The sequence below is a fragment of the Dendrobium catenatum genome, unplaced genomic scaffold (assembly GCF_001605985.2).
Source record: "Dendrobium catenatum unplaced genomic scaffold, ASM160598v2 fragScaff_scaffold_1481, whole genome shotgun sequence".
Classification (NCBI taxonomy): Eukaryota; Viridiplantae; Streptophyta; class Magnoliopsida; order Asparagales; family Orchidaceae; genus Dendrobium; species Dendrobium catenatum.
Window position 1 is genome coordinate 809,498 of NW_021319943.1, and position 26,998 is coordinate 836,495.

The window sequence follows — 26,998 nt, forward strand, 5'->3', positions numbered from 1 at the left end:
ATTCTTACATGTTGAACATGTCATCAAACATAATAAAGATTCATTTCTAAAAAAGAATTGAGTCGTGATATCAAATTTTTTCATCAAAATTAATTGTTGAATAATTGTCAGAATCCCACCGGGCTTATCTAAGTTGGTGGGTGAGCGTGATTGGAAACTTCCAGCCCAGGTTCGATTTATCTCTTATGCTGCGCGACTCCATAAATGGAGAGAAAATAACTGTGTGACCATGTACCATTGGGGTTGGTTGTAGGTGGGCCCACCGAGAAATTAGTTATGCTGACATATACCTTTTTTAGAATAGTAGTTGGTAGATATCCTGTTTCAAAATAAATAAATAAATAAATAAATGTCAGAAAATAGTAAAATACGGAATTCGCATCATTAAAAACCACCGCGTTCGTTAGTTCGTTGTCGAATTCTCGTCGTCTTTTCCCAAATTTTATATTAAGATTAACCCATGATCTGTCGTAATATAAACCAAATCATTAATAGTTTCTAGATCTCCGCAGTCTTGCCCTCGCCCCCGTCTCTTTCGTCTTCCTTCCAGCTCCAAAGTTTGTATTTTTTTCCAATTATATAGCTTTCTTCCATTTGATGTCGCCTTCAACGCCTCCGACGTATTGGTCCTACAGATCAAGTCGATGGGGTTTAAATCAGCGGGTTTAGGTGTGGGATAGCGACTGCGTTCTTTGTCCAGGAAAGCTGAGATCGAGGAGAAGAAGGAAGGTGGGAAGGGGGTGAAGAAAAGGAGGAAGAACATGAGTGACTTGGTGGCCCGCACAGGTCGACATCAGCAGCGCTACGAGGCCGGGTGTCGCCTTATTGCTGGGTCAATCTCTCTCTTTCAGTCTGTTACATCATCTCGCATATACAATTCTTCCACCTTCGCTTTCATTCTTTTCATATTCATCTGGAAAGATAGCTACTTGATTAGGTATTTAGGTCATAAGGGCATTTTGTATTTTTTTTTATTGTGCACCATTGGATTGATTAGATTCATATTCAATGTATTGGGTATGGAATCTTGCTTTCTGCTACGATCCTTCATGGGTTTGATTCCTGTTAATTTTGTTGTTTCCCCTTCAATTTTACTTGCTTCTATTGCTTGCTTTTTTTTTCATCTTGATGTACAGTATGTTATTTTTTGTTAGGTTTTTTTTTGGTTGCCATTAAGTCTTTTATTCTACTTTTCTTTTTCAGACATGGCGTGGTGAATGTTATATACCTTGTTCATAATTTGATGAATCCAGCATGGTTTTAATGATCGATTCCTAAATAGCGTTAGAAACCTGAGCTGGTGAGAAAGGAGTTGGATTAGAGCAACAAAAGGGTTTAGTGGTTTATACTGATTGATGTTCTGCTATTTTTATGTTTTCTGTTCTTGGTTTTGCTATAGAATTATTGAATTTGTTGAAATTAGTTGGGAGATTTTTGTGAAGGCTGATCCTAGAGAATTTGGCGAAGTTAATCCTGGAAGTTGTGGACGTTGATGTCTTTTGTCTTATCCTTGAAGCAGGAAGATTGGTGCGTCCGGATATAAGGCTTTTTAGTATATATATATTGGAGAAACTATTTAGCTTCCAGGAAAATAGGTCCGATAACCAACTAGACAAGCAGAATAGCCTAATGACAAAAGACACCAACTGATTCATTTTACCTTAAGTTTGATTCTGCTTGTCTAGTTGGACGGCTTTGCCATTTTTGATAATCAAATCTTATAAAGCTATGCATCGTGTAGCTAGATCCAAGGGGTGATCATCGCATATAATTTTTTTCTTAAAATTGCTAGAATTTTTTGTGTTTTGAATCATAGCTAAGTTACCTACTTTTCACTTTTAAGCTGTTAAGAACATCGTCCTACTTTCATTCTGGTCCTAACAATCTCAATCTTTGTAATCTGTACATCGCTTTAATTTTTGTGGTATTTGTTAGCTCCTTCTAAATTAGAATTTCTTTACCATGTGCTTCTCAACTTTAGAATTTTAACCAAAATCTACTTAGAAGTTACTTGTGAACAATAAAAGTGATTTACTTGTATTTCATTTAGCTAGTCTTCCTCCATCTCTTAGTGCATCTCGCTTTCCTACAAAAATTACATGTCTGAGTAAATTCGATGCCCATCACCTTTTTCTCAGGCACTGATAGCTTGAAATTGATTCTTATTGCGAAATCGTGTGTTCTAGGGTTTTCTAGGTAGATTTTATCAATCAAAACTCCATTTTAAATTTGTTGCTTTGATGCGTGTAAAAGGTTTTCTTAATTACCATCCTCCTTCCTTGGTATGTTTGAGGATGTGCCTTTGTGCAATGATTAGATCCCACAATAATAGAAGCAATATCTTTGTTATGCAAGAGTATGACAACATACATCAATTTCTCCATAGAAAATCATAGTTGCAAGAGGATTCATGTACTGGATAAACTATTTCGCAAGAAAAGTTTTTTGTTTCATGCCCTTGTATTTGTGGAAATATTCATAGTGATCTGGCTCCAATCCTATAAATCATAAATCTAATTTAGTGTATGTATTATAGATCTTTCTATAGAATAGAAACTCGTATATATTTCAATTGCTATATATAGTTCAAGTGATTATGAATTTTGTATCATGTTGATCTTCTTTATAGGGTAATGATGTCATTTTGTCAAACTTTTTGTGAGGGCATGGTGACAAGGTCCCATAATTTCATCTTCCTAGGTTGATATGTTCCTTGATTTGCTTGCTTAATAGAGTTAGTTTAGTCAAATTGATTAAATGATCCTTATCATTAATCTTAAATTGCATTGTCTAAAAGAGCCTTTTAAACCTAGGATGAAAGTTCACTGAAAAGGCCGATTATATTTTTATGTTGGCTTGTATAGAGTTCCATGTCTTATTAAGTGTGCCTTATGGTTCATGGCTCATGACTCATAAACTTAGCTGCAATGTTCAAACTTTTTTCAGTTAGATTAGGGGTGAGTACTAACGTTTGTTCTATTTCCATATAAACTGTTGTTGTGACATGGGCCTTATTAACTCCCCTGACACTTGGAGAATTGGGCCATACATCGATGTTCATATTTTCTTAGCATTTGTGGCCATCTTTTAAGTGCTTATTTTTATCTTATTTTTATGTTATTCACCTGCTCTTTTTAATTTGTTGCTTCTTTTTTTTTTTCAAAAATATTTTCATTAAATTTTTTAGGTACATTTCGAGTGGAATTCAGCAAAGCTTTTGCGTCACCTCTTGTGAATGGGTTATAAAAAAATATGTCAAGCTTTTTCATTAAGTCAAAAAAGGAGTGCATAGTTAGTGCACTAGAGCATCTTGACGAGTTGCCTTTGTGGCCACTACACCAAAAAAAGGCGTGTATGGACATTCTCAGGAATTCCTTGGGTAGGGAAAACAAAACAATAATAAAATAATCTCTCCAATGTGTCAATAAATGTTTACAAGGATTATGTAAGGTGGCGAGGCCGCTTTGTATAGCTTTTACAAGGTCTCCATGCACTTCCGAGAAAGAGAGGGGAGATTGGGAAGAGATGGTGAGAGGTGGAGGGGATCAGCAAAGGACTTGAGCTAGAGAGACCTAAAGACGATCTAGCAAAATGGACATTTTTGTTTACCCAACGAAGCATTCTAAAATAGAAGATATATAATGAGGTGGAGTGTAGCCCAATAGCTATTCAGAGAATTTTCGTGGAATCTTAAAATTTTATTTGGATACAGGAGCATGCTAGTGATAACCAAGTAATTGAATAAGCTCCTCACCATCATTTAAGCCTAATGACAATGGAGTCTTGTGTTGCCAATCCTTTTGCTACAATGAACTATCACTTTATCATTTTTTTTTTATTTACATTAGTTTTTTCCCTAATGCTTAACTTAAGAAAATACAAGTATTCTGTGTAATATGTTTGAGACAATATACGACAATGCGCATGGTAAACTCTAAACTTTTTCCCTACTCTTGAAATCTAGGATTAATGTTATTAAAGGTGCTAGGTGCCAACATGGGTACTTGCCTAGGCAAATTATGGTGCTAAATAATTTCATATCTATTTTAATTATGAAGAATATTGTTGGAGAGTATAATATGATAATCATCATAATAAAATCTAAAAATATGTAGGTAAAAAATATATTTTTATGTAATTCCAAATGTCAAAACAATGAGACCTTATCATATATATATTATTTATAAAACAAAGTGCCTATAATGTCCAAAAGTTATGTTTCTAATTAAAACAAAGCAAATTGAAACTTAATTGGCAGCTTCTATAGTGTATGGTTAATTAATTTTTATTATTATCTATTTCATTTTCATAATCACTTATACTCTATTTCACATCCTCAAATTTATAGCCCTCTGTCTCTTTTTATGATTGTGTATGCTTTAAAAAAAATATAAAATTTTTGCACCACATAAGTGAGTGTCCTCGTACCTAGAACTTTACCTAGGAATTTGTCTAGATAGTGCTTTAGTAACAGCACCCACCTAGGCGTCGTTGAGACGTTGGAGTTTTGCCTCGCTTCGCCTGACACTTTAGACAAGCTCCCAAATTGCACTTGATAACATTGTTTAGGATATCATATTATCATTAGTTTTAGACTTCATCAAGCTGTTTGGGGTAGTTCCTTTATGTCATTCATTTCTCAACATGTGAAATGAATCTAGTCATTAAAAGCCTTCTAAACAACTGTGAATCATTCATTGTTATTAAAAATCTTTTATTCCTCATAGTTCCAGCTTGATTGTGCATGGTTAATTCATCTCATCTATTCTCTTGTGTCTTATCTCCAATATTCAATTATCAAATAGTGGAAAAAGTATGATGAAGATAGAAGAATACCTGTTAAGTTAAGATAATGAAAAATAGGTTAGATGATTTGGGCATGAATGATAGACGGCTCAAGATGCACCTGTAAAGGTACATAAAATTAATTTGAAAATATTAGGATCTACATAGGGAAGAAAGAAAGCAAACATGCTAGAATTAATGCTAAGAGACATGCAAAATAAATTCAACAAATCTTGTAATGCTCAATAGAAATGAATATAAGAAGAGGATTCATAAACATACGCAGAATAGCGGAATTAGATGATGAAGAAATGATTAAATATGCTTACCATTTTTTTTGTTTTCCATTTGATTTTTGATAAATTTTTATTTTATTTCTCCTTGCAGGTGCATACCATTTAGATATAAAATCTCTGATAATGTTGTTAGCAGCAAGCCTGAGAAGAATATTGAAGTTCTTATGATCAATTCCCAAAGCGGGCCTGGACTTTTGTTTCCAAAGGTATGGGGACTCTTTTTTCTTCCAAAGATAAATTGATGGAACTATGGAAGAAATGGACAATATAAGAAGAAAGAAAATAGATTAAGTTATTATTCATTTTCACGTGTAATGTATGGAGATTTCTAATTATAAACTGATGTGAATGTTTTGCAATAGTAACTACAATATGCTGATGTAATACATATATGTGCTCTTTAACTTTGGCTGCGTATAGTTTACATTTTCAATAAATCTATAGTTTTCACATTATGTCTTGTCTTTTATGCGTTTTGTTAGGTTTTCTCTGCTGCAATTAGGTTCATTAGGTATGTAATGTGTGAACCCATTCCTCCAAATTAAAAAAAAAAAAAGTATATCCATGAAATTGGCATAACCCTTTGGATTAGTCTGAATGGTCCATTTTCACCTTGTAATCAGACCTATCCTTTGTGCTTTCCCATATGTATAGTAATACAAAGAAATGGCAGTGCATGGAGCTCCCACTAAAGAAGGCGTGCTAATGTTGGGCCTTAGGAAGGGTGGACTCCAAGACGTATGGAAACTTTCTTCCTTTTGTTGTAGAGAAAGTTTTTCTGTGACTCCAATTAGGAACCACCAAATTACATTAGAGGCAACTTAGCCACTACTTTTGAAATCAACAAAAAAGCTTTCATGAAAAGTTGTCTCAAACAAAGCCTTAGTTGAACCTCGTGTTGTCGGTGAGGCATGATTTACTTGAGGCTTTTAATGATGTTGGGCCATTTTGTGTGGTGTGTTTTTTTATTTAGAAGTTTCACTCACCCGCCATGCTTAGAATGATGGTTTGTGATAGTTGTATATGAAATATTGGCGTTGTCAAGTCCCGAGTCTTGGATGAGAAAAGTGGGCGGTTGCATTTAGTAGTCGACGGCCTGCATAAAACTTGTCAAATAATTATGACATAAATCCTTTAAAATAGAGATGTAAAAAATGCTTAGGAGATGAAGAAATTTCTTGGCTTAGAAAACTTTTCTATTTAATTTTAAAGACTAACAAGGTGTCAAAGGAGTGAAAGAGTGTGTTGATTCCTATTTGTAAGAATAAAGGTGATGCATAAGTGTATGAATTATAGAGGAATCATACATTAAAACTATAGGAGAGTTATGGAGCATAGATTACAACGTGATACTAATATTTCTTAAAAAATCAATTTGGATTTGTGCCAGGTAGGTCTACTATGGAAGTTATACATTTATTGAAAGGTTTGATAGAGAAGTATAGAGAAAATAAAAAGGATTTAAATATGATATTTATTGATTTAGAGAAAGCATATGATAAAGTTCCAATAGAAGTGCTGATGGGGACATCAGAGCATGAATCGTATATCAGAGGCGTGGCCGTCGATCTACGGTCACGATCGCATCGATGTATTTTGAGTTATTTCATGTATTTGTTTTATTATGTTATTTGTTATTTATGTTGTATTTTATTTTTCCCGTGTTACCCCTTGCTTAAGGGAAGTCTTATGTAAGCTCTAAGTGCATTGTCGTCTTTATTATTTTGAGTCTTATGTACGAGGCTATTTATAGCCCCTATGTTTCCCTTTGGAAATTAATGATTAAATGATAAAAAATTTTATGCTATTGCTTGAGTTCTTGAGAGATCTTGAGAGTGCTTGGAGAGAGAGAAATCCCTAGGAGAGGAAAATTTGGATCACCCACCAACCTTGGAGACTGCCAGGTTCGTGGTTCTTCTTCTTTATCTCGTTGTCACCCTTTCTTTATCCCATAGCTGCCGGACAAGGGTTCTCCCGGACCCCTAAGCCGTCAGCCATCTAGCCCTACCACCACCCGCCGCCTAGGTCCCCCACCCCATCCCCTCCCCACGGCCAAACCCATCCACCGCCGGCCACCTTGGCTTCTTTCCCCTTCCTACGTGCCACCTTGCCTTTCCTAAATTAGATTTCATGATTTTGGTAATTCTATTTATGATTGAATTCAAATTTATTTGAATTTGGAATAGTTGCCTAATTTGTGAAATCCTATTTTAGGAGACCTACTAAATCCTTTCATATTTAAATCATAAATTAAGATGGGAAGAGATATTTCTTTCCAAACTTAATTCAATAATTTAAGTAAGCATTAAAGACCTCATTAAACTCGTCCCCTCCCTCCAAGTTCAAATTTCCTCTTGACTAACTCCCATAAGCATCCTCTCTTAATTTGGGAAGATTTAATTTCAAATTCAAACTTATTTGAATTTGGAATCCTTTCCTAATTTAGGAAACCTATTTTAGGAAAGTTACTTAATTAAACCCCTTTTGAATTTCAAATTAAATGGGACTTAATTATTTCTTTCCTAATTCCTAAATCTCAAATTAAGTAACCCAAATCCCTCCCCAAAATCTCTCCCTATCTCATTGATTGCCGCCGGCCCCTATTGGGTGGGATTAGGAAATTCTTTCCTAAATTTCAAATTCCCCTTTTGGAATCAATTCCAATTTCCCCACCTCTCTACTTGGCCGAAACCTCCCTAGCCCCCACCATTTAATTTATTTCCATTAGAGAACTTCTCTAATTGGAAATCAATTAACCTCCTCCCATCTCTCTTTGGAATAATTTCAAATTCCAAGCCCCTAAATCCTCCACATGCAAATCTAAAATTGAAACTTCAGATTTTGATTAATTCTTCTCCTCTAACCTAACCCTAATGCCAACGTGTGGTTCCCCACCTATGGCCGGCCATCTCTCCCCCTCTTTCCCTTTGGAATTTGCAAGATGAGTTCCTCTCTCTCCATAGAAACCTTCAAGGGAAGTACCAACTAGCGTGTTCAACACTTCACACTAGAGAAACTTCTTTCTCTCTAAGTTGAACCTTCAAGAAAACAACGACGAACTTCTTCAACATCTCGTCTACTTGCTTCCGGACTTTGACTAAGGTGAACTTCTCACCCTCTTCAATTACCTTTATAATCCCCTAATCTTGTAGGTGATGACGAACCACAAGGAGCCGAGTTTCGCCTTATGCCTAAGCTTAGTAAACGTAGGATTTTCTTCCGTTGTTGCCAAAGTTTAGTAAACATAGGATTGAGTGCACTTTCTATGCTCCTAATCTAACAATTAGATTAGGAATTTTGTTGAAAACTATTTACTTTACATGTTATTGAATTTCTAACTTATTTTGATTCTCCAAGTGCTTGGCATGTGGCTTAGCCTAAACGTAGGCACCCCTCTTTTGTTTTCTATTGTCGTTTTGATTGCTAACAGTTTTAGTCTTACTTGCTTATTCAAGAAATCGTGCAATTCTTGACGCATCCATTTAAAAAAAAAAACATTTTAGTCTTGCATCAAGTGCTTTGGAGAGTTCTAGAAAGGAGTTAATAATGCTTATATTCAAGTCATTAAGGATATGTATGCAGGAGCTGTTACTTGTGTTTAAACACAAGGTGGTTGGACCAATTATTTTCCTATTTCAGTTTGATTACATCAAGGATCAGCTTTAAACCCATATTTTTTTTGCTATATGCATAGATGTTATTACCAGACATTTATAAGAGGATGTACCCTAGTTTATGCTTTTTATTGATGACATTCTTCTTGTTGATAAGACTAGAGAGGGAGTTCAAGGAAAACTTGAATTATGGAAGTCAACCTTAGAGTCTAAAAGTTTTCGTTTGAGTAGATCTAAAACTTAATACAATGAGTGTAATTTTAGCAATAATAGATCTAGTAAGGGGATTGTGATTTTGGGCAATCAAGTCATTAATAAGAGTGCACGTTTTAGATATCTTGGGTCTATTGTTCAGAGTGATGGTGAAATATATGGGGATATTATTAGTAGAATTCAAGTTGGATGGTTGAAGTGGAGGAATGCATCATGCCTATTGTGTGATAGAAAAACACCTCTCAAATTTAAGAGAAAATTCTATAAGATGGTGGTGACACCTGCAATGTTTTATGGCGCAGAATGTTGGCCATTAAAAGAGAAGAATAAAATTAAGTGTTGCAGAGATGAGTGACTTCATTCTTAGAGACATAATGCGAAACAAGTATATACGTGAAATGTTTGGAGTAGCTCTAGTGGCGAATAAGATTAGAGAGAGTTGCCTTAGATTTTTTGAACAAATAAAAGTCTGCCTTCCAATGACCCGATTAAGAGAGTAGATGTATTGGATTTGACCTATGCTAAGAAAGATAGAAGTAGACCTTAAAAAACTTGGCTACAAAATATTAGAAATGACTTTTTTTTTTAATTAAATTTAAATAAGAATTTGACTCTTAACAAAACACAATGGAGAAAAAGGATTCATTTAGCCAACTCCACATAGTGGGATAAAAGTTTGATGTTGATGTTGCTCCTATTTTTCTTCCTCTGCCTTTTTTTTTTTTTTTACCTCACTATTTTTCCTTGACTTTATCTACTTGACTGTGAATGGTGATGGTAGGTGGTTGTGTCCTTAGGCTATATATAATTCCTTTGTATCGTTTTAAGGATAAAGAAATTGAGGACAAAATGAAATTTCAAGTTTACTCACTTGTCTGATGCTTGCGGCTTTCTTTCTTGAAGCGAAGGACTTCTTCAGTGAAGCTGGTCTTAATGAAGGCCTTCCAAGAATTGGAAGATTTTCATTACAACTAAGGATTGCTCGTAGAAATAATTTATTGCTTGTTTTAATATCATTTGTATTTTACTTGTTCTCTTCTTTAATCTTCCCTTTTCAGATTTCATCTATACTGGTGCCTTAGTGGTAGTTTGAGTCAAAATCAACTAATATTAAGATCTTCATTTGCAAATTACTTTATTTTTCACAATGATTTGTCTGGTGAAGTCTTGTGGATACTTAATAGAATCTATCTAAAACTTTTAGTTTTCTGTAATATTTTTTTCAAAGTTCTTAGTGATTAGTTGTATAATACTTATCCACATTCAATTGAAGTTTTTTTTAAGATGAAAACATAGCGCTTTTTTTCCATTATCATATTGAAGCCATAGTTATACATCATATTTTGATAACTACTCTATATAGAAGAGATGCTTCATTGAGACAACTCGAGCTTTTAACACATCTTTGAGATCACCTAAATATACCCAATAATAGTTAAGTCATAACATAGTTTAATTGGTGAAAGAGGATTGCAGAGAATGAAGTAGTGGAATTTTTTGTTAGCGTTGAACTTTGGATTCACTCTTTATGATTATAATTTCCTCCCTTTTTATACCTAATTATATATGGGACATTATCTGTTCAGTCAGTTTAATACAGGAAGATGACGGTGATTTCTATTCTAACCTTTAAGAGTTTCTATTTTGATCTCCTTAGTGGTAGAAATGGTTTTTCAGTCTCTTATTGGCATAAACTGCACATATTGGGTGGTTGTGCACTACTTTTTATTGAGGTTAATAATTAAATCACATATGCTAGCTAACATGAGCTTTGTTCATGAAGATTTTCTCCTTCTACCTATTTGTGATAAGTCCGAATGAATTTGATCTTTTTAAGTTTTAGGATGGTGCATATGTAAGAGTGTGGCAAAACAATAGAAGGTACATAATAGGTGATTTTCAATAGGACAACCTAATTTTTGTCATGCTTTTTATAGTCAAGGGTGGGCAATTAAGTCATAGACCTACATTCAACCATGGTTATTGGTTGAGTCATGTACAATGTGGAATTATCATACTTGTTATTCTTGGAGCAGTTCTGCCTACTCTATCAATATGAACTTTTAGATTAGTTGGTTGTGTCAAGTGGTCTTATGATAAATGGTTGGTAGGTCATAGCTTTGCTCGATGGCACAATTGGGCGCCCAAGGTGGAGTGAATGTTGTAGGTTGTTAAGAGGATAGAACAATAACTATCATGTTTCTTGCAATCCATAGTGAATTCTTGAGTTATGGGCTTCTATTTGATCGTGAGCAATGATAGATACATAGATACTATTGATTCATCATACCCATAAGTTTGGGACGGTTCGATCTTTGATTATGAAATCTTGGTTATGTATATCTGTGAGTTGAGATTTAAAAAAAAAAACTAATTTTGGCAAATGATCTGATAGGAAGTGTTTGTAGAAATTTAAGAAAAGTCTTGGTTGAAATCTAATTTCAGCAATTTCATAAAATCAACACAAGAAAATCAGGAATAAAACACACAAGAATATTTTTATTGAAAATTTTATGAAAGAAAATACAAGATACAAGTGGATCTTCAATTGGAGAGGAATATCCGTGATGCAGCTGGTAGCAGCAATCCAACTACCCAGGTGGGGCCTAGGACCTCCTTTATCACCTATAGGAGAACAGGCTTTGTGAGGAAACTCTTTGGGAAAGGGGAAACTCTTTGGAAAAGATGTAAGGGGCATTTATTAGGTGATTTGAGCTGTTTAAGGGGGAAGATTATGGAGGGTTAGTGTTTTATTTTATGTTTTGGAATTTCTGCAGTAGTTTTTGTGAGATGTTTGGGTTCTTAGTAGTTGCTAGGAATTGTGGGAGAGACGATTACGTCTCGGACAGTGAATCAACTTGTATCTTGTTTTGCTTTGCTTGGAAGTTAGTAAAAACAACTCTCTTTGTGTTATTTTTGAATCTATTTGGAGTAAGTTGTTATTTTTTTATGTTAGTGTGTTCTGTTTTGATCATCGAGTTCTATCAAATTGGTATCAGAGCAAGATTCTAGGCCTATAGCGCAGAAGAAAGTGGATGCTTTGGAAGAGAAACTCGAAGGAAAAGTTGGTCAATTCAAATCTGAAGTTGAGGAAATGATTTCATCCATGGAATGAAGGTTTTCTAGCATAGAGGACATGATTAAGAAACTATTGGAGCTTTATACCCAACTGACAACATCAAAGGCGAGGGCACCAACAGGTGGCCAAGGAAGTGGGGGAAACCCCAATATCGGCACAATGAGGGATGATCAAGAGGTAGAATCTTGGGCGATAGGGAAAATATGTCACCTCTTGAACCAATAATCTGGAGGGAAATGGGTGAAGGATATAACATGAGTAGAAGTTAGGAGAAAGAAACAAGGAGGGTTGATTTTGAGGAAGAGGATATCTATGAAAGGAGGAAGGGTTGGAGAGAACAATGGAGAGATTACAACAATTGCTGTATTGGAGGAGCTAGAGGTGGAAGAGGAAGTTGGAGCAGAGGAGATCCGAGAGTGAGAAAATTGAAGATGCTCGTTTTTTAGGGGAAGATGCTCATGGGTGGATCTAGAGGGTAGAGAGATACTTTACAATGAATGGGCTGGCAGAAGAAGATAGACTCACGGCTTTATGCTTGGTGGGGAAGGTCTTGTCTTGGTATGAATGGAGAGAGATGAGAGAACCAATTCGATCTTGGAGGGAGTTCAAAGATAGTTTATTTGAACGTTTCCAAACTAGTTGGAAAGGAGACTTCTACGAGCAGTTCTTTGCTCTTGTTCAGGAAGAAATAATGATGGATTATCGGGAGAGGTTTGAGTACCTTTCTAGTCGAGTGGGGAGGCTTTCTAAGACAGTGTTGAAGGGGAATTTCATGAAGGAACTCAAGCCAGAGATCAAGGTTGTTGTTCATTTATTGAGGCTATGAGGGTTAGGGGAGGCTGTGGAGCAAGCCCAATTGGTGGAGGACAAAAACTCACTTGAGAGAAGCAGCAAGGGGAACAATTTGGGAGCTTCATACCGGACGACTACTACTTTTTTGGCACCAAAGGTACAACATGTGCCCATTCAGAGAGAAATACCTAAGGATAGTGGATTGGGAGCACCGCCAGGAGGAAATTTCAAGCGGCTCATTGAGGCAAAAGTTCAAGAGAAGCGGGCTAGGGGATTGTGTTTCCGTTATGATGACAAATTTGCGCTGGGACACCTCTGCAAGGATCGTTCATTGCAAGTACTTACAATTTGTAATGAGGAGACTCTTAAGGATGAGGTGGTTGAGGAGGAGAAGCATCTGCACCTAGATGTGGCGGAGGTCTCCCTAAACTCAGTAGTGGGGTTTACCTCAAATCACACCATGAAGGTGAGGGGACAAATAGGAAGAGAATCAGTGATAGTTCTGGTGGACAGCGGGGCAACCTACAACTTCATCTCCAACTAGGTGGTGGACCGATTGGGGCTGAAGCTAGTCGATATGGGTTGTTTTGGGGTGATGATGGGAACAAGAAAGATGGAGAAGAGTAGATGCATTTGCCTAGGGTTGATGGTGACACTGCAGGAGATCCAGGTGAAGGAGAATTTTCTTCCCTTAGAGTTAGGCAGTACATATGTAATTTTGGGCATGAAGTGTCACGACCCGGCCTGAGGGTGGTTCCCTCCTAATAAAAATTTCATCCTCAAAATTTAAAAACAAATACTTAACAGTAAAACCATACTTTAGCCAAATAAATGAGTGTGGTTCTCCCTCATTTCTGATTCCTTCTCGCAGGTGGCATCCTTCTCTGAACTGTACTTCCAAAGCACCTTAATATAAGGAATCGTTCCGCTCCTCAACTGTTTAACTTCATAGTCAAAGATTTTCTCTGGTTCATTCACAAATGTCAAATATGGATGAATATCAACCACTTCAGTACTAATACTCTAAGCCTCATCTAAAAAATATTTCCTTAAAGAGGAAATATGAAACACATTATGCACTCCACTCATGTGTGCTGGTATAATCAACATATAAGCCACCTTCACAATCCTTTCTGAAATCTCAAATGGTCCTACATATCTTGGACTCAGTTTCCTGCTTTGCCAAACCTCTTCACTCTCTTCATCGGACTGACTTTAAGTAACATAAACTCTCCAACATCAAACTCAACTGATCGGTGCTTGGCATCATAATATTTCTTCTGTCTGTTCTGCACTGCCCTCAATCTATCTCTGATCAACCTGATCTTTTCTGTAGCATCATCAACCAGATCAGCACCAATTATCTTCCTTTCTCCTGTCTCAGCTCAGCTTAAAGGTGTTCTACACCTTCTCCCATACAAAGCCTTATAAGGAGCCGTACCAATACTTGTTTGGAAGTTATTGTTGTAGGCAAATTCAATCAAAGGTACATATACCTCCCACTTACCACCAAAATCCAGAACATATAACCTGAGCAAATCTTCTAAGGTCTGGATGGTTCTTTCTGACTGCTCATCTGTCTAAGGGTGAAAAGCTGTACTAAAGGTAAGTCTGGTACCCAAAGCTTCATGAACCTTCTTCCAAAATTTGGAAATGAATCTCACATCCCGATCTGACACTATAGTCTTAGGTACCCCATGCAATCTGACAATCTGATCAACATACAGGCTTGCCATTTTTTCAACTGAATTTTGTGGTTGGTTTACCCAGATCCAGAAGAGGATGTAATGCTTTATGGATAATCATTGATAGGTTAACTAAGTCTGCACACTTTATACCTATCAAACAGTCTGATCCAGTTGAAAATTGGCAAGTTTATATGTTGATCAGATTGTCAGATTACATGGGGTACCTAAGACTATTGTATCAGATCGGTATGGAAGATTCACTTCCAGATTTTGGAAGAAAGTTCAGGAAGCTTTGGGTACCAGACTTACCTTTAGTACAGCTTTCCACCCTCAGACAGATGGGCAGTCAGAAAGAATTATTCAAACCTTAGAAGATTTGCTCAGATTATGTGTTCTGAATTTTGGTGATAAGTGGAAGACATATGTACTTTTGATTGAATTTGCCTACAACAACAACTTCCAAGCAAATATTGGTATGGCTCCTTATGAGGCCTTGTATGGGAGAAGGTGTAGGACACCTTTAAACTGGACTGAGACAGGAGAAAGGAAGATAATTGGTGCTTATTTAATTGATGATGTTACAGTGAAGATCAGGTTGATCCGAGATAAATTGAGGGCAGTGCAGGACAGACAGAAGAAATACTATGATGCTAAGCACCAACTAGTTGAGTTTGATGTGGGAGAGTTCGTGTTTCTTAAAGTCAGTCCAATGAAGGGAGTGAAAAGATTTGACAAAGTGGGAAAGCTGAGTCCAAGATATGTAGGTCCTTTTGAGATTTCAGAAAGGATTGAAAATGTGGCTTATAGGTTGATTCTACCAACACATATGAGTGGAGTGCTTAATGTGTTTCATATTTCCTCTTTAATGAAATATATTTCAGACGAGACTCAGAGGATTAGTGCTGAATCAGTTGATATTCAGTCAGATTTGACTTTTGTGAATGAACCAGAGAGAATTCTTAATTATGAGGTTAAGCAGTTGAGGAGCAGAATGATTCCTTATGTTAAGGTGCTTTGGAAGCACAATTCAGATAAGGTTGCCACTTGGGAGGAGTCAGAAATGAGGGAGAATTACCCTCATTTATTTGGTTAAGGTATAGCTTTATGGTTTAGTATTTTTTTCTTTTAAATTTCGAGAATGAAATTTTTATTAGGAGTGGAGAATTATAAAACCCGAAAACAATATTAGTAGGTTGTTGCACGCTTTTCAAAGCGTCGCGACGAGACTTAAGTGAGATTTTCAATGTTAACAGAATTCAATGGAAATAATTTTATAAAATTCCTTGCAAAATTCTGATCGTTTTGATGTATAGGACTTATATTTAATTGTGAGTATATTGGAAATTATTAGAAGATAAGAAATACCAGTTTTGCCCCTAATCAATTAAATTGCTGGAATTACTTAAGGGTGGTAAGGTAATTAGGAAATCTTATTTTCCTTAAATGAGCACCCGCCCCCTTCACCTTCTCATTTTCGTTCGGCCAAACCGAGAGAGACCGAGCGGACGGGTCGTGAGGTAAGGGTTCCGCGAGAGTGGCTCCGGCGGCGATCTTCCGGCGAGAAAATTAGTCCAAATCTAAGAGGACGACGAGAGGAACATTCAAGTACGATTATTTTATAGCAAATCCTTCTAAATCTCAAATTATTTGAGATAGAAATTTTAGGGTTTTTCTTAAAAATTGTTTTTCTCCCAAAACCTCTTTATGAAACCTTTAAGAAATGTTTAGATGATTGTTTTAGCAATGAAAACATAGAGATTTGAGGAATTTTTGGAGAATAAAATTTAAGGGTTTTTTGTTAAAAATCTAATTTCCACTAAGTGTTTTTAGAAAAGTTATTCCTAAGGACATTAAAAATATTTTTAAAGCATAAACTTATAATTTTTATGAAAATTTTGTTTTTATAATTTTCATAATTATTTTAATCCGAAAATTATAATATAATTATAATTATATGTTTAGGATTAAGTTTAGAGCGATAATTTAATGAAATTGAAACTTTATGATTTTACAAAAATTTGAATTTAATTAAATCCAAAAATTAAGTTTATTTAATTAAAATTCATTAAGTATTGTAAGAAATAATTAAAGGGAAAATGAGGAGTTTAAGCTTAGGACTTAGATTTAGCCTTAATGAAGATTGAGTTTTATGACACGTTTATTTTATAAATTTTCTTAGGTTGTAATCATTAAGGTGTAAGGTAAAAGGACTTTGTCGAAGCGACATACTGTGCTTAAGAGAGGTAGGTATTCATACCCCATTTAAATTTATAAGTGCAAAATTTATTTATGCTTAAAATGAAATTTTATGCATTTATTTTACTTTCAAATGTTTTATTTAAACCCTGCAATTTCATGTTTCTATTTTATGCATTATTTGTAAAACATTTAAAGCAGCATATAAAGAATACTTTAGCATAAAAATTTATGAAGTTTATGAAAGACAATTGAGCATATTTGAAAGATTTAAACTGTATAATAATTTCATGTGCATGTTGATCTGGAAGTGCCAAAATGGTAATGGTAAAGGGCTTACAAAAGCCAAATGGTAATGAGATTCTACGGAACCAAATGGTAAAGGAAATGACCAAATTTTGACTGCGTACCTGATCAATACAAATAAGGGTACTTCCAGAACGGATGTATACATTTAACATAAGCATTTTTGCATTTACATTGCATATGAAATTGGTGAAAGGAAGGAAAGAAAGAAATGTTAAAGAAATAAAAAATAAAAGTAAGAATGCAAATTCAAATGTTATGATTTGCAAATGATATGAAATGATTTCAATTATAAAATTTTTGTTATATGCATCTTATGAAATTAACTGAGTTATGAATTACCTATTGAGTGAGTAAGCTCATCCTACGTTTGAAATATTTTTCAAAAGAGAAGTGATGGCTGTACAACGAACGTACACGTATCGTCGTAGGGGACCTCAGGAAGAAAGGTTCATTTTTATGTTTTCTGTTTGAGTCTTTGTTATGTCCCTGTGTGGTTTGTGAGTTTGAGTTTGTATCTGTATAATAAACAGTAATTTGGAGTTTATGTAATTGATGGTTTAAAAGTTTTAGTAGTTGTGTGAGATGAACAGTTTAAAACATTTCAGTTTGATGCATTTTAGTGACTCTTTCATTTCTGGACAATGTTTGTGTATTTATATTAAAGTCTTTAATGAAATTATTATGTTTAATTATGCTCTTCTGTACGACCGACTGTTCCTGTCCCGTTTTTATCGGGCTAGCCGGACTAGATCGTGACAAGAGTGGTATCAGAGTAAAGGGTTTAGTAATGATCAATGAAAGAGCCTATATCTCTGATACCACTCTTGTCATGACCCGACCCGGCTAGCCCGATAAACGGGACGGGAACAGTCGGTCGTACGGAAGAGCATAAGTAAACATAAACAATTTCATTGAAGAATTTAATATCAATATACAAGCATCGTCCATAAATAAAAGAGTCACTAAACAACATCAAATAAAAGTGTTCAAAATCTTTTTCTTCTTACACAACTACTAAAACTTTCAAATCAAAATTACATAAACTCCAAATCACTGTTCTTACACAGGTACAAACTCAAATTTAAACTCACAAAACTACACAAGAATAAACTCAAAGACTCAAACTGAAATCATAAAAGAGAACATTTCCTCATGAAGTCCCCTACGACGATACATGTACGGTTGTCGTGCAGCCATCACTTTTCTCTTGAAAAACATTTTAAACATAGGATGAGCTTACTCGCTCAGCAGGTAATTCATAACTCAGTTAATTTCATAAGATGCATGTAACAAAATCTTTTATAATAAAAAATCAATTCATATCATTTTGCAAGTCATAATCTTTAATTTTTTTTTCAGTCTTACTTTCCTTTTCCTTTCTTTAATATTTCATTCCTTTCATTCTTTTATTTCATATGCAATGCAAATGCAAAAATGCTTATATTAAATGTATACATCCGTCTCGGAAGTACCAGTTTTCGTACTGATCAGGTACGCAGCCAAATTTTTGGTCATTTCCTTTACTATTGGCTCTACGAGCCTCCTTTATCGTTTTTGGCACTTTCGGATCAACATGCATATGAAATTGTTATTGATTTTATATCTTTCAATTATCTTTCATAAGCTTCATAAATTTGTATACTAAAGTGTTATTCACATGCTTTAAATGCTTTCCAAATAATGCATAAACTAGAAATATGAATTTGTAGAATATTCTTTCAATCATTTAAATATAAAACATTTGACAGTAATTAAAACATTTTGACAGTAAAATAAATGCATAAAATTTTATTTTAAGCATAAATAAATTTTGCACTTATAAACTTAAATGAGTTATGAACATCTACCTCTCTTAAGCACGGTATGTTGCTTCGACCAAGTTCTTTTCACCTTACACCTTACACCTTAACGATCACAACCTAAGAAAATTTATAAAATAAACGTGTCACATAAATTCAATCTTAAGGCTAAATCTAAGTCTAATTGCTAAACCCATCATTTTCCCTTAACAATTCCCTACGATACTTAATAATTATTTGATTAAATAAATCTTAATTTTCGGATTTAATTAAATCCTAATTTTGTAAAATCATAAATCTTCAATTTTGTAAATTTATTGCTTCAAACTTATTTTTAAACATATATTTATAATTATATTATAATTTTCGTATTAAAATAATCATGAAAATTATAAAAACAAAAATTTCCTAAAAATTCTAAGTTTATGCTTTAAAAATATTTCTAATGTCCTTAGGAACAATTTTTCTAAAAACACTTAGTAGAAATTAGGTTTTTAATAAAAAGCCCTAATTTCTATTTCGCCAAAAAATTTCTCCAATCTCTTCGTTTTCATTGTTAAAATGATCCTCTAATCCTTCCTTAAAGATTTTGCAAAGAAAAATTCGAAAGAAAAACAAATCCCTATAAAACCCTAGAATTTCATCTCCAAAAATCTTAAGATCTATTATTTCATCTCCAAAAATCTTGAGATCTAGAAAGTTTCGTTTTAAAATAATCATACCTGAAGACTCCTTTCGTCGTTCTTTTCGATTTGGACTAATTTTCTCGCCGGAAGATCGTCGCCGGAATGCCCGTCGCCCCTTGCCAGACCGCGCCTAGTCCGCTCGTCCCTCACGGTTTCCGCCGTTCGTGCGAATGAAAATGATAGGGAGGGTTTCGGTTTGCTCTATTAGGGAGAATATGGACATGCTAAAAGACCTATATACCCTTAAGTAGATTTGTCATTTTAAGTGGTTAGGGGTAAAATGGGTATTACAAAACTTCGTTAAATTTTAATTCCTAAAATAGGCTAAATTAGGTATGGGTTATATATATCAAAACAATCAGAATTTTGCGTAGGCTTTTCTAAAATTATTTTCATTAAATTTCGTTAATGTTGAAACGTTTTGAAAAGCGTGTGACGACCTACTAATGTTGTTTTCAGGTTTTACATGAAGTGGTTACAGACATTGGGGGAAACCACAGTGGACTGGAAAGCATTGACTATGGAATTCATGGTGAGAGGGAGGGATGTAAGAATCAGAGGGGATCCTAGTCTATCCAAACCTCTCTCAAGACTATGGTGAGGGAAATCCAGGGAGCAGGGATGGGATTCTTGGTGGAGCTCCAAAGCCTCGAGGAAGGAGGAAGTATGAGGAAAGAGGAGGAGGTTCCAGAGATAGTCCACCTACTCCTACAACAATTTAGTGAGGTGTTCTAGTTGCCTTAAGGCCTACCTCCCCCAAGGGAGTATGAACATGCCATCATCCTGAAGAAGGGGGTATCCCCTATCAGTGTTCGACCCTTTCGGTACCCACAGGTTCGAAAAAATGAAATTGAGAGGCTGACTAAGGAGAAGTTGGAGGCCCAAATCATTCATCTCAGTGTTAGGCCCTTCTCTAATTCTATGTTGTTGATGAAGAAGAATGATGCTAGTTGGAGATTTTGTGTAGATTACCGGGCTTTGAATAAGGAAACAATGTTGGATAAGTTTTCTATACCGATCTTTAATGCGTTGTTGGATGAGTTATATGGAGCGATAATGTTCTACAAGATTGATTTAAATCTGGATATCATCATATTAGAATGCGACCCGTTGACATCCAAAAGACTGCTCCTAGGACTCATAAATGCACTACGAGTTCTTAGTTATGCCTTTTGGGCTTACTAACGCCCCAGCAACCTTTCAGTCGCTTATGAACAAGGTATTTCAGCCCTACCTCCGCAAGTTTGTGTTGGTTTTCTTCGATAATATTTTAGTGCATAGTTGGTATGAGGCAGGCATGTTGAATACTTGAGGGTAGTGTTAGTGACATTGTAAGAGCATCAACTGTATGCCAATTTGAAGAAGTGTTCCTTTGCATAGTAGATGGTGGAGTATTTGGGACATTTGGTGTCCAAGTTAGGAGTAACTACAAATCTTTGTAAGATAAAGGCTATGTTGGAGTGGCTCTTACCCAAAACCTTGAAGGAGTTGAGAGGGTTCTTGGGACTTACAGGGCACTAAAGGAAGTTTGTGAGGGGATACAGTTCTATAGCATGGTCGTTGACAGAGCAACTGAAGAATGATAGTTTCAAATGAGGGGTGACAACCGCCCAGGCATTTGAGCAGCTAAAGAAAGTCATGACGGGTGTCCCTGTGTTAGCACTACCAGATTTCATCTAGTCGTTTGTAGTGGAGATTGATGCATCAGGTTATGGGTTAGGAGCAGTTCTTATGCAAAGTCAAGAAACCCATAGCTTATTTCAGCCATGTTTTGACCGCTAGGGCTAAGTTGAAATCAGTGTATGAAAGGGAGTTGGTGACGATAGTGTTCACAATATAGAAGTGGTGACCTTATCTATTGGGACGACACTTCATAGTAAGGACCGACTATAGAAGTTTGAATTCCTGTTAGAGCAGAGGATGGTAACAGAGGAGCATCAACAATGGCTTTCTAAGTTGTTGGATTATGACTTTGAGATCCAGTACAAGCCCGATCTAGTAAATAAATCAGCATATGCTCTCTACAGGTGTAGTGAAGACCCTCAGGTTATGACTCTATCTATTCCCATGGTGGTGGATTGGGAGGCCTTAAAGCATGAGAGCGAGCAGGATGAGGAGTTGAGCAATATCAGAGGAGACTTGCTGCAGGACAAGGATAGTCATCCTGGTTTTTCTTTGATGGGTTACTATACTAGGGACTGTTTGTGCTTTCGAGAAAATCGCCACACATAATCTCATTTGTTGCAGGAGTTTCATGGCACAACTATTGGGGGATATTCAGGAGTTAAGAAGATATGGGCGCCCTATAGTAAGTACTATTCATAAGTAATTTACCTTTTTTCACCTTGAGAACAAGGTGACTTTTTGTGAGGGCAGTATTGATGCAACTGATAGCAGTAGCCCAATTTTCCAGGTGGGGCTCAGCCTCCTTTATACCCTATAGGAGAAGAGGCTTTGAGAGAAAAATTTTTGGGAAAGGGGGGAACTCTTTGGGAAAGATGTAAGTGATATTTATTAGGGGATTTGAGCTGTTTAAGAATAGGAGATTATGGAGGGTTAGGGTTTTTCTGTTATGTTTTTGAATTTATGTAGTCGTTTTTGTGTGTTGTTTGAGTTCCTAGTAGATGTTAAGAATTGTGGGAGAGACGATTCACCTCTCGGACAGTGAATCAATTTGTATTATCTTTTACTTTATTTGGTAATTAGTAAAAATAGCTCTCTTTTTGTTATTTCTGAATCTATTTGGAGTAAGTTATTATTTTTTTAATATTGTGTGTGTTTTGATCATCAAGTCCTATCAATCTGGCTCTCCCAAATCTCTAGCCGCCAGCTAGATTCCAAACACTCTAAAAACAATATAAATTCAGCAAACGACACATAGCCCTAACCCTAGGAAAATTGCTTACTTAAAATAGACAATAAACAACAAATTAGCCCCCAAATCTGCCCTCAAATCAGCCCACCCCAAATTTCCTCCTATTTTCTTAATCATTTCTCTCCCAAATCAGCCATCAAATCTACCCTCTTAAATTAGTAAACATTTTCTAATTAAACCCCTCAAAATTAACCCCCAAATTTGCCCTATTTAATTAAGAAATATTTCCTAATTAATCCCCTGTAAATCTGCTCCCAAATCAACTCTCTTCATTTAGAAATCTTCTCCTAATTAATCCCCTTTGATTAAGAACCTTCCTAAACACTTTCTCTTGATTAGGAAACTTCTTAATTTCCAATCGAATCGGTCGGTCCATCATGTTCCTACATCAGTACATAATTTCATTAGGATGCTATTTTGTCATTTTGAAAATAAACTTGTAGGAAATTAATAAGTTAGCACTTAATCTATTTACCAGACAAATTAGAGTAAAATGATTTGAGTGTAACTAAGAATTGTCTTATGTATTGGGACGTTTGCAAGATATATTTGTGCTTTTTCAACACTATTATTGCAGATTTGATTAGCTAGTTATTTGCTTTGGGAGCCCACATCGCAACCTCTTTCTTTTTTAGCCAAGTATTTAGTGTTGGGTTTAGAATCCTCCTCCATCCATTCCTCTTGAGTATTACATAAGGTGTTAATATATTTTTGATCTTTTATTTTTTTTGTTGAACTTTTGGCAATGTTATTTTTAATGTATTATTTTTCTCTAATAATCCTCTTACGCTAATTCTCTTTATTTGCCTTAATGCATCTTCTATTGTTCTTCATAGATGCTCAAAATATGTCTTCATCTTATCTTTTGCAGCTTATACTTGTGTAGTCCTTATAATGTATTGACACTCCATTATTACAACCTTTAGTTTGATCATTTTAAAGAATTTTCTTTTCTTTCACATGCAATATAGCTATCATGTTTTTTTAAGTTGGTTACCCAAATAATCCAAAATGTATAAGTTTTTTGGCCTAATTACATTTTTTTTTAATTTTTAGGCCATATGATATGTGTTTATTAGATTATTGTTACTAAAGCACTTAACTATTCTAGTCAGATAGCTTCGACTATAAATTGTGCCCTTATTTGTATCTTTTTATAATAGATTAACAATATTGAAATTTACTACTCTTAGGTATCGCTTGATCTTATGATTAATTTCTTATCTTACTGAAGTTTTCTTTTATCATTGTTCTACGTTTTGCTTATCTTAAGCCGTTCCATTTCTAAATTTTATCCTTAGCTCTAAACTATAGCTTCAAAATTCATCTACCCTATGAAACCTATATGATTTACAAGTAAGATACACAAAAACGTCTCACTTTAAATATATATTTTAAGCATCTTTATAACCAATACAAAATATATGAACTTTAGTTTAACATTTGGCCTTTGCATTTATTAATTCTTGCTTTTGATAAAAAAGGTTTTTATCACTCTATGCTATCTTCAAAAAGGGAAATTTTGTTGAATCCCACGTTATGTTGGTGAGTAGAAAACGCCTTTATATTATAAACTAATATTTACTACTATTGTATTGGATATATTTTCTTAAGCGGTTGTTTGGTTGGCTAACAATGAAATGCAATATAAAATAAATATTTTGGAGTTGTTTGGATGAGTTTTAAGTAAATTCATGCGAATATTTTTTTTTTGTTTGGTTTGAAGTAAAGTGAATATAGTGCAAAATTTAAAGATGGTGGAGATTGGCGGGTGGAGGCGGTGGTGAAGGTTGGTGTTGGGCGGTGGCCAGCAGTGGGTGGCTGGAGGGGATGGCGGTGGTGGTGGTGTGCGGCGGGTGTCGACGGTGGTGGCTAGAGGATGGCGGCAACTGTGGTTATGGTCGATGACGGTGACGGTCGACAACAGGTTGTCGGAGGGTGGCAGCGACCGCAGAGGAGATGGCCAGTGGTGATGGCCAAAGGCAGATGGAGATGGCCAACGGTGGTGGCTCACAACGGCTGGTGGCAGTCAAGCGAGCTTTCTTGTGGTGTAAACCATTCTCGCTGGACACTGGGCTAGTTTGTTTACCTAAAAAATGAACTAAAATAATTTACACTATATTTATTTTACTTTGCATTCCTTTTTCATCCAATCACACACTAAAATTTCTCAAAATCCGTGCATTTGGAGTACATTACACCTTTATGTAATCCAACCAAATAGCCCCTAAATGTAATACAAAAGGTTCAAGCATATTATTAACATGGATTCTAGATGGAGAGAACCAAGTACATAAGCGTCAACAAAACAACTACAATAAACAAGACTTCTTAACTTTTACAGTTATGTTTTTCCTTGTATAGTTTGTATCCTAGAAAATGTATTCTCAACAATCAATATCCTGAACTTACAGTTACTTTATCTGATATAGATATCAGCAAAAAAGAAAAAAAAAAGTAGAATTGAAAGCTTGAGCTCTTTAGCTAATTAAATGAGATAATTATTGGGTTAGTTGGTGTTTAAAAAGTGCAATTAAACAATTATTATTCAATCTATGTGATGGTTGGGTTTGATATTTGAAGAAGCACCCAAAATAGCCGGTGGATGGTAACTAGTAAGTGATGGTTGGGAAGCACGATTAGCATTCACTGCATACTTCATCATTCTCCTTTTTATTGAAGTGTCTCAGCTCAGGTTTGATATTTGAAGAAGCGCCTCCTACGCAATTCTTTTTGGTTTTTTGGTCGGGAGATTTGACTACCAACTAAGACGTCTTGAGTTTGAGTCTTCCGTATGCGATGTGTGGGTAAGTTTTGCCTTAATTGGCCTGAAAGCCGACACACACACACAAAAAGAAAAGCTCCTCCATCGCAGGCACTTTTGGAAATACTCGAGCTGAGATTGAGCAAATACTCACTGTGAAATTAATTTGATATACTCCAAAAAACGAAGTATAATTTATAGGAGGGAGGAAGAGGATTCTTATTAATATGAAAGAACAAAAATACATAGAGATAGGTGGGAATTCATCATTCCAAATCATGTGGACTCCCCAAACAATTTAAGGTTAGTCATCTTATTACATCTGAAGAATCACCTTCTCAAATAAGAGAATTTCACACTCGCTACTTTAAGCTCCCTCCCAAAACCCTTCTTTGCCCCTTTGCAGTGTTGAAGGGCTATCCATTGCAGTAACTTGCCAATACGTTCAGTAATAAGTGGTTTGCCTATCCTGTCTTTACAATGTGACAAGTCAATACCTAATTTGTGGATATGATTATTTATTTACAGGGAGGTTGGGAAAACGATGAAACTGTTGAAGAGGCCGCTTTGCGCGAAGCCCTCGAGGAAGCCGGAGTAAGAGGAGAACTTAAAGTAAGTATATCCTTCTAACTTCTTTTCCATAGAGAAAACAGATGGTTCATAAATGAACTTTTTAATGATTCGGGATATAGCTTGAATATGCTAACGAAAATTGATGAGAATATGCTTTATCCAAATGATTAAGGCTTCGTTTGGGACAGCTTTCTTCATGCTTCTTAAAACAGCTTTCTAATATAAAAATTATAATTTTTTACTAAAAAGTTGCTTTAAGAAGCATTAAAAAAACCGTTTTGGGACAATTTTTTATTGTTTCTTAAAGCAGCTTTTTAGCACAAAAATTTACTTTAAGAAACAATAAGAAAGCTTTCCCAAACGAAGCCTAAAAAGCTACTATTTAAGCTGAATGCCCAAGCTATGATTAAGTATATACTGTACATTTATGATTCATTGTTGGTTTGATGGATTGAGATCATATACTATTTTTCAATATCTTTGCTGATGCTAAAAATAATCTGCCCAACTAATCATCATGTAATCTTCACAGGAATTTTTGGGATATTATTATTTCCGAAGCAAAAGTCTTCAGGATGAATTCAGTCCAGAAGGATTATGCAAAGCTGCAATGTTCCCATTGCTCGTCACAGAGGAACTCTGCTCATGGCCAGAACAGAGCACTCGCCGGAGGAGTTGGGTCACAATACCCGAGGCCGCCGAGCAATGTAGACATCCATGGATGGAGGAGGCTCTTGTTGAGGGATTTTCGAAGTGGCATGCAAACCAATGATTAATGTAGATGATGAGGATTAAAAGCCTATAATGGAATATTTATATGAAGAATAGTGGTGGCTAATTTGCAATGGACTAAGCAAAATTTCACCCTTCTAGTTCATTTTTGGAGATTCGGATGTAAAGACTTTGATTTCAAGCTTATTTTAGTTTCTTGGAAGTTCCCAGGCTTGTTAATGCTGTCTTATGCTTAAGGATTTAGTCATCTTTTGCATCATTTGAACATGACATTTATATTAGTGAATCAAATTTCACTATTTCAACATTCATCATTATCAAAATTTGATTTCCAAAATTTTTATGCGATGATAACTAGTTCAAAAAATGCTAAATTGATCTTGTGCTATGTAAAGAAATGAATGTTGCTGGAAAGGGGGTTTTAATACTTGCTCGACCTAAAATTCAACAAAAAAATATATTTGAGTTTGGACCACCCCTCAAACTTATTGTATTTTTAGTATATTTTATTTGTTTTCTTTACAGTGAATGAGGCTGAAATTCTCTCAAAAATCAAGATAAAGTCGCGGCCTTTATGGCTGAAATTTGATTAAGAAA

General features: G+C 35.3%; 1 protein-coding gene across 3 annotated transcripts; it reads left to right on the forward strand.

Moving 5' to 3' along the window:
- The first annotated feature begins 456 nt into the window (after positions 1-456).
- LOC110097694 (nudix hydrolase 16, mitochondrial) lies at positions 457-26,682 on the forward strand. Of its 3 annotated transcripts, XM_020824225.2 has the most exons (5): positions 457-557; positions 636-832; positions 5,173-5,287; positions 25,625-25,708; positions 26,202-26,682. In XM_020824225.2, exons 2-5 carry the CDS (start codon positions 762-764, stop codon positions 26,439-26,441), a joined length of 510 nt encoding a protein of 169 aa, XP_020679884.1. In that variant the 5' UTR covers positions 457-557; positions 636-761; the 3' UTR covers positions 26,442-26,682. The 3 variants fall into 3 exon arrangements, with proteins under 3 accessions (XP_020679884.1, XP_028556095.1, XP_028556096.1); XM_028700262.1 differs by lacking the exons at positions 457-557; positions 636-832 and adding an exon at positions 1,370-1,527; XM_028700263.1 differs by lacking the exons at positions 457-557; positions 636-832 and adding an exon at positions 1,556-1,754.
- The last annotated feature ends 316 nt before the right edge of the window (positions 26,683-26,998 follow it).

Excerpts from the sequence above, each read along its gene's own strand:
- LOC110097694 (XM_020824225.2), top strand. The coding sequence starts at position 762 with ATGAGTGACTTGGTGGCCCGCACAGGTCGACATCAGCAGCGCTACGAG. Across the intron at positions 833-5,172 it reads GGGTGTCGCCTTATTGCTGG|GTGCATACCATTTAGATATA; the intron begins GTCAATCTCTCT and ends TTCTCCTTGCAG. Across the intron at positions 5,288-25,624 it reads CTGGACTTTTGTTTCCAAAG|GGAGGTTGGGAAAACGATGA; the intron begins GTATGGGGACTC and ends ATTTATTTACAG.